A 7,887-nucleotide genomic window follows, 5' to 3' on the forward strand; every position below is an offset into this window, starting at 1 on the left:
GGGGGAACATCTGACTTCCCGCAGACGGAGAAGGCAGCCAGGAGAGTGGTGGTTTAATTTCCTAGTTGTGCTTTTGTTGTTTATGAAAACATTGTAGACGCATAGAAAACTCATTCAACAAGGATTTTCAACAGGAATCTGCCATCTTCCCACCCAAAGGCAATTATTGACAGTACTTTTGTGAACATTCTTTTTGGCCTCTCTCTACATGTGATAACTGGTACTTTTATATGTATTTCTAAACAACTAGACACATAAAAGTTCTTAATTCATTAATCCTCGTGGAAAATCTGCAGTCACCACAGATAAAGTCACTGAGGAACCTCCTGTTGTCCTGTCTCCAGCTCACTTCTTGCAGCACCAACACTGGCCTTTGCAGGTCCCTGGCTTTCTTCATTCTGTCCTTGCATTCCTTTCCCATTCCTTTTCTTGAGGTCTTCTTTTCATATAGGTCATGACTTGCTAGGCTGTTTGGGGGTTCATTTTTCTTGGAGTAATCCCAGGAATCAAATCATGACATGCCCAGCTGGTGTGTCAGTGGTTGAGCGTTGACCTACGAACCAGGAGGTCACGGTTTGGTTCCCTGTCAGTGACATGCCCGGGTTGCGGGCTCAATCCCCAGTGTGGGGTGGGAAGGAGGCAGCCGAAAAATGATTCTTTCATCATTGATGTTTCTATCTCTCCCTCTCCCTCTGAAATCAAAAATATTTTTTAAATTAAATAAAACATGACAAAGCTAGTTAGTTGTACAACCACCAAAATGTGTTCTGAATCTGAACACAGAGATGACATCTGGTGTGGTCTTGTACATTTTGGCTAGTTTTTCCTGATTTTCTGTCTTAGGAACTGTTGACTTCCCAGGGAAAAGGATGTCAGTGACCCTTTGTTTCATTGAAGTATTCTGTTAATCATGAACTTCCTGATCTGCATAGTTACTGTGTCGTTCATGGGCTGATCTTCAAGCCTGGTTTTCCATTTATTTATTTACCTATCTTCTATATATATAAAAGGTTAAGTGACCGTCCAACCAGCCGGTAGGTATGACGCACACTGACCACCAGGGGGCAGATGCTTAACACAGGAGCTGCCGAGCTGCAGTGACTTGGCAGCAGTGGTTCTCGGGTGACGTACCCTAGAATCAGAGAGGAGGGAGCCCGATTCCAGGGTGCGTCACCCAAGAACTGCCCTCTCGCAATCCGGGACCCCTCGGGGGATGTTGGAGAGCCAGTTTTGGCCCAATCCCCGCAGGACAGGCCAAGGGACACCACCTGTCAGAGAGGCCCTGCTCACTCCACAGACACCCTTCCAGCTTCGGGGCCGCCCCAGGTGCCACTTGCCGGGGAGGGACCACGGGAGGTTGGCTCCAGGGCATGTCTGGCCTGTTACGCCCAGTCCCACCGGCCACCTTCTAACTAATTTCCTTTCAATGTGCACGAATCCATGCACCAGGGCACTTGTTTTATTTTATGTTTTTAAAATATATTTTATTGATTTTTTTACAGAGAGAAGGGAGAGGGATAGAGAGTTAGAAACATCGATGAGAGAGAAACATCGGTCAGCTGCCTCCTGCACACCCCCTACTGGAGATGTGCCTGCAACCAAGGTACATGCCCTTGACCGGAATCGAACCTGGGACCCTTGAGTCCTCAGGTCTACGCTCTATCCACTGAGTCAAACCAGTCAGGGCAGGGCACTAGTTTTTTTTGTTTTTTATATATTTTTATTGATTTCAGAGAGGAAGGGAGAGGAGAGAGAGATAGAAACATCTTTGATGAGAGAGAATCATTGATTGGCTGCCTTCTGCACGCCCCACACTGGGGATCAAGCTCGCAACCCAGTCACGTGCCCTTGAACGGAATCAAACCCTGGACCTTTCAGTCTGCAGGCTGACGCTCTATCCACTGAGCCACATCGGCCAGGGCTGACTTGCCTTTTATATTGTACAAGCTGTTGGCAACCTGCTTTTTTCACTCCCTGGTGTTTCTCTCTCTCTCTTTTTTTTAATGTGACTACCAGTTAGAAATACATTTTACATCACAACCCTGTACACACAAGTTAAAAAATATTTGGAAAAATATTTACCTTTATTAAATGCTCTCTGAAGTGTTCTCTTATTCTATTTCTTTAAAAGAAAAAAATGTGGCCTCGCTGGTGTTGACTCGATTGGTTGAGCGTTGTCCTTTGCTCCGAAAGGTTGCCGGTTTGATTTCCGGTCAGGTCACACATGTGCTTTCGGGTTCGATTCCCGGACGGAAGGCAACTGATCGGTGTTTCTCTTTCACATCAATGTCTCCCTCCTTCCCTCCCTCACTCCCTCCTCTCTCTCTCTCTAAGCATGTCCTTGAGTGAGGATTAAAAGAAAGAAAGAAAGAAAATGTGGTTTGCAATCCCCTAAATTGATTTTGCCACCCACTAATAGGTCACAGCAGAGTTTGAAAACTTACGTAGAAAGTACAGAGATAGCTCCCTTCAAATTCTGTTTGTAGTTGTGACTGAAATATGTAACTAAAAGTTTCAAAAGCCAAATGATATTTACACAAAAGAGAAATTAGGGGATTATTACATTTTTAAAAGTATCTACTTTTCAAAACCAGTAAAGCCGTGTGAACATTGAAAGTGTGGTGCTTAGGTTGAATAGTAGGCGGGCCTTCCTGGAGAAGACAGATCTGGGGCAGAACACGGAGGAAGAAGGGTTTGTAGTTTGACACAAGGAGCAGGGGTGTCCCTGTTGGGAAGCAGCATCTTCCGCAGGGAGCAGTAGACACTCAGCCAGGGGACTGCATGCCACTCACACCGGCTACCGCTGAGTTTCTGGCGCTGGGACTTGGACACACCGTCCCTCTGCATAGATCACCCTTCTCCACTAGTTCATAGACACTCTGCCTTCAGATCTTAGCACAGGGACACTTCCAAGACGCCGTCTCCCTCTGTTTACTTTGTAGTGCCGTGCCTCCACCTGCCGAGAACTTAGGATTGGTCACAGTTTGTAATTATACCTGTGCTTATTTGAGTAATGCTTTTTCACCCTGGCTGTAAGCTATGTAAGGGCAAAGGCTGGGACTCTACTCGTGACATTCCCAGCACTGGGCACACAGTGGTGGGACATGTTGCTAAATGAACTGGCAGTTTGGTCAGGGTGCAGCTTCCTCACCTGCTGCTAAGTGCCACAGGTGGAAGGAGAGCTGAGCGTCAGAAAGCATCATGTTCTCTCTAAACCCCTTTCTGCAGAGGAAGAATTCTCCTGCTTATGGCAGGAGTGTGGCTTTTGTTCTCTGGACAGTTCTGCTGACCTTGTCCGCCACGTCTACTTCCACTGCTACCACACGAAGCTGAAGCAGTGGGGGCTGCAGGCCCTGCAGAGCCAGGCCGACCTCAGCCCTTGCATCCTGGACTTCCACAGCCGGAACATCATCCCGGACATCCCTGACCACTTCCTGTGTCTGTGGGAGCACTGTGAGGTCAGCAGGTAGTTGCCAGAAATAGGGGTGGGAGGAAGTTGCAGGTCTGAACTCGAGAAGCCTTGATCCTTTCTTCGGACCCTACAGTCCTGAGGCTCCTGCTAGTCTCTCCTTCATGGCTGCGTAGCTCCCTTGCTCAAACGTTCCCGTCCTCAGAGTTAATTTGGGAGGGAGCCAAGAGGTCCCCTTTGGGCACATGGGGTTAAGAGTCCCTCCACCCACCCTCAGTGCTTACCCCAAGTTGCTCCTGGCACAGAGCTCCTTCGACAATCCTGAGTGGTTCTACCGGCACGTGGAAGCGCACAGCCTGTGCTGTGAATACAGAGCCGTTGGCAAGGACAACCACGTGGTGCTGTGTGGCTGGAAAGGTAGGGTCACTCCTCAGCTCCTGGCCTCTGAAGAAACCCTGCGATTGCTGCAGGGCTAGAGCAGCGGGGGTGGTCCTGCAGGGCAGGGCTGGCTGCTTCTGGAGAGACGGGGGGTCCAGAGCCTACGCCGTGGGTTTGTGGCTAGAGCCTGCCTGGTCCTTCTCTCCCAGGCTGTACCTGTACCTTCAAGGACCACTGTAAGCTTCGCGAGCACCTCCGCAGCCATACCCAGGAGAAGGTGGCGGCCTGCCCCACCTGCGGGGGCATGTTTGCCAACAACACCAAGTTCTTAGACCACATCCGTCGCCAGACCTCACTGGATCGTAAGCGATCAGAAGAAGTGGGTGCAGGCTGTTTAGCCTGTGGGGTTGGGGGCATATTTCCAGGGCTATATGCAACTTGGCTGCATCTACCTGTCGGGCTCAGGCACCTGCCCCGGTCTCTGCTGACTCGGAGTTATTAGACATTGTTACTCAGAGCTGACTGTGTGCCTGTCAGTTATCTTAGTGAATCTTCACAACAGCCCATGAGGTAGGCTTCTTATCCCCTTTTTGCAGATGAGGAAGCTAAGGCTCAGAGAGCTTAAAATCACTTACTTGAGACCACACAGCTAGTAAGTGTCCAAGCCGGGATTCTAATTCAGGTTCTCCATGCCAAGTCCCATGCTCTTTCCCCGATATCGTGTCCATCCTAGTTCCCTAAACTCCCCTGTCTCCTCGGGGTGGTTCCCTTTTGCCTGGGAGGCTCCCCTCTCTGGGACTCCTTCTCCCCTCTGCCTCCACCGTCTTCTAAGCCACCCTTTCCTCTCCTGCCCTGCCCAGAGCAGCGCTTCCAGTGCTCTCACTGCTCCAAGCGGTTTGCCACTGAGAGGCTGTTGCGAGACCACATGCGTAACCATGGTGAGTAATTGGGCACCACCAGCCTCCCTGCCCACCCCCCAAGGCTCCCCTGGCCCTCAGATCACAGCCTCCTCTGCTCCTCAGTGAACCACTACAAGTGCCCTCTGTGCGATATGACCTGTCCCCTGCCATCTTCCCTCCGCAACCACATGCGCTTTCGCCACAGCGAGGACCGGCCCTTTAAATGCGACTGTTGTGACTACAGGTAAGGGGAACCAGGGGCCGGAAGTCACAGACCTGGTGTTCTAGAGTCCCCATGCCCTCCCACCCTCCTGACCTCTCCTGGCAGCTGCAAGAATCTGATCGACCTCCGGAAGCACCTGGATACCCACAGCAAGGAGCCAGCCTACAGGTGTGATTTTGAGAACTGCAGCTTCAGCGCCCGAGCCCTCTGCTCCGTCAAGTCCCATTACCGGAAAGTGCATGAAGTGAGTGGGGCTGCGGGGGGAAGGGTCAGCAGAGTGGAGGGCAGGGGGGGGGGAGCTGAGGCTGAAGAGCTGACCTCTTCCCCCCCCCCCCCCCAATCAGGGTTACTCAGAGCCAAGGTACAAATGCCACGTGTGTGACAAATGCTTCACCAGGGGTAACAACCTCACTGTGCATCTTCGCAAAAAGCACCAGTTCAAGTGGCCCTCAGGGCACCCCCGTTTTCGGTACGTCTCAACCCTCCCATAGATTTGCACACATTTTTTCCCATATTCAAATTAAAATTTTTAATTTGATAGTGCTTTAATGCCCTCCATCCCCATTTAGGCTCAAGGAACCCCAAGAATAGCAGTGAGTGAGGCAAAGATTATTTTTCTGATTTTTGAATTCAAGACACAGTGACAAACCCAATAAATGGTGCCAAAGTCCTTCAGCCAAAATAGAAGTAGAGCCTAAAGGTCCAGAACCATAGCTCCTTGACCTCAGCCTCTGCTAATAATTTCTCATTTTCCCTCCTCCCTCACCCCCACCCTCTGGGTTTCTACTTAAAATTCTCCATTTTGAGTAATGAGTTCCCTCTGGCTTTCATGTCCTGATAAACATCTCTGTCTTCAACTCCATTACTTAGAACCCCAGGGCTCCTCACCCCTTGGGTTTGTTCCTTACTTGCCACGCCCCCATTTCTGTGGCCCCGCCCATGCCTGATGCCCTGTGTGCTCCTGCTTCCCCAGATACAAGGAGCATGAGGACGGCTACATGCGGCTGCAGCTGGTTCGCTATGAAAGTGTGGAACTGACACAGCAACTGCTGCGGCAACCACAGGAAGGCTCGGACCTGGGAGCGTCCCTGAACGAGAGCGGCCTGCAGAGCATCATTCTAGAAACAGTGCCCGAGGAGCCAGGGCCCCAGCAAGAGGCGGAAGAGGAGGGCCAAGGTGGTGAGGACAGTCTCTCAGCCTCTCAGGACACCTCCAGTCCTGTCATCCATGTGGTGAATCAGACCAATGCCCAGGAGATTGTCTACTATGTGCTGTCCAAAGGCCCTGGAGAGTCCAGCCCCAGCCCCTGAGTCCCCCTCGGGGTATCATGGAGAAGCTTCAGGGAGTACCTGGAAACCAGAAGTCCGGATGGTCTGAAGGCGGGCGAGCAGCAACATTCCTAACCCAGGCTTGGGTTTGAGCCAGGCTGGTGGCAGTGCCCCTTGGGGCAGCCCTTGCCAGTGGATGCCTTTTGGAGGGGTGCTGGGAGCAGTGTGGTCCACTCAGGATCTGGCTTGCATCAGTCAGCAGATTCTAAGGACGTTCCTTTTCTGCCACACCATGTTTTTGTGGGGACCCTGAGGAGCTGGGACTCTGAAGGGGATAGCATGGTTGTGTATGTTGTTTTCTTGTAGAGGGAGCTAGTATCAGGCTCAGCCATGACCCCTAGACATGCTGGAGCAGTGGTGAAAGTCCTTAGTCAGCTTGCACCCACTCCCATCTTTAGGGTTTCTCGGGCCCAAGGATGACATGGATCTAGTCCCTGCTGCGGCCCTTCCTTTCACCTGCCCAGCTGAGGCTATGTCCCAGGAGCCCCTCCCCCCAGAGGGTTCCTCCTGCGTGTCATCCTCAGGGCCGGGGTGGGGCAGCGTGTGTAGCGCTTGTTTTGGTAATAAATGCTTCTGCTGTTAGTCTTCTTGTGTTTGGTGCAGTTAACTAGGTAATGAGATAAAGCCACCCAGAAAAGGGGCTGAGTAATTAGGCTTGTTCCCTTTTTAGTGGCTGGGATTTCTGTTCCCAGCTCACCTCCCCCTGCTTTTGTGAAATGTCCATTTCTTCTCAGCATCTACCCTCTTTCTGGAGGTCCTAGGCAGAGGCCATCCTATCTAATAAAAGAGTAATATGCAAATTGACTGTCATTCCAACACAAGATGGCCGTACCCATGTGGTCAAAGATGGCCACCCTCATGTGGACACAAGATGGCAAGCAGGGGAGAGCAGTTGGGAGGGACCAGGCATGCAAGGGAGGGCAGTTGGGGGTGATTAGGCATGCAGGGGAGGGCAGTTGGGAAGGACCAGGCCTGCAAGGAAGGGCAGTTGGGGGCGATCAGGCCTGAAGGGGAGGGCACTTAGGGGCAATTGGGCCGGCAGGGGAGCAGTTAGGTGTCAATCAGGCTGGCAGGGGAGTGGTTAGGGGGTGATCAGGCTGGCAGGCAGAAGTGGTTAGGGGCAATCATGCAGGCAGGTGAGCGGTTGGGAGCCAGCAGTCCTGGATTGTGAGAGGGATGTCCCAGATTGGAGAGGGTGCAGGCTGGTCTGAGGGACACCCCCCCCCATGCACGAATTTCGTGCACTGAGCCTCTAGTGAATTTATAATAGCAGCACTCTAGAACAGGTGAGTGGGGCTAACCACGAAGATACAGCATCAGACCAGGCCCTCACCTCCTGAGTGCCTCTGGGGCAGGCAGTTCTTTCCTTCGGGGGCTGGGGCTAAAGAGGAGGCTGGCAGTGAGGCTGGATTTGGGGGCCTAGGGGCTGGTCGGTACTTGAGAGTCCAGAGCTAAGGTGGGAAATTGTGTATGTGAGTGCATTTTCCTAGGGAAAGGGTCTGATTTTCATCAAGTTGTCAGAGGTTGAGCCCTCCAAAATAAGAATTAGGTGTGTCCAGCCACTTCGCAGTAGCCTGTGTCCATTCTAAGGGTCTCTGCGCTCTGGAGAGGCCAAGAAAGGATTCTCCGGAGTCTTGGATGGACAGGGAG

The 7,887-nt window shown here is 51.8% G+C and overlaps 1 protein-coding gene across 1 annotated transcript; it reads left to right on the forward strand.

Annotated features, from left to right (window-relative positions):
- The first annotated feature begins 6 nt into the window (after window positions 1-6).
- On the forward strand, window positions 7-6,819 carry HINFP (histone H4 transcription factor). The gene is given in 10 exon segments (XM_079789490.1): window positions 7-3,119; window positions 3,121-3,183; window positions 3,186-3,458; window positions 3,715-3,826; window positions 3,997-4,149; window positions 4,648-4,725; window positions 4,810-4,930; window positions 5,015-5,153; window positions 5,254-5,378; window positions 5,883-6,819. Coding segments are annotated over 10 exon segments (1,416 nt in total). The 5' UTR covers window positions 7-3,104; the 3' UTR covers window positions 6,220-6,819.
- Window positions 6,820-7,887: the final 1,068 nt, after the last annotated feature.

The sequence above is a fragment of the Cnephaeus nilssonii genome (assembly GCF_951640355.1).
Source record: "Cnephaeus nilssonii genome assembly, chromosome: 13".
NCBI classification, from domain to species: domain Eukaryota; kingdom Metazoa; phylum Chordata; class Mammalia; order Chiroptera; family Vespertilionidae; genus Cnephaeus; species Cnephaeus nilssonii.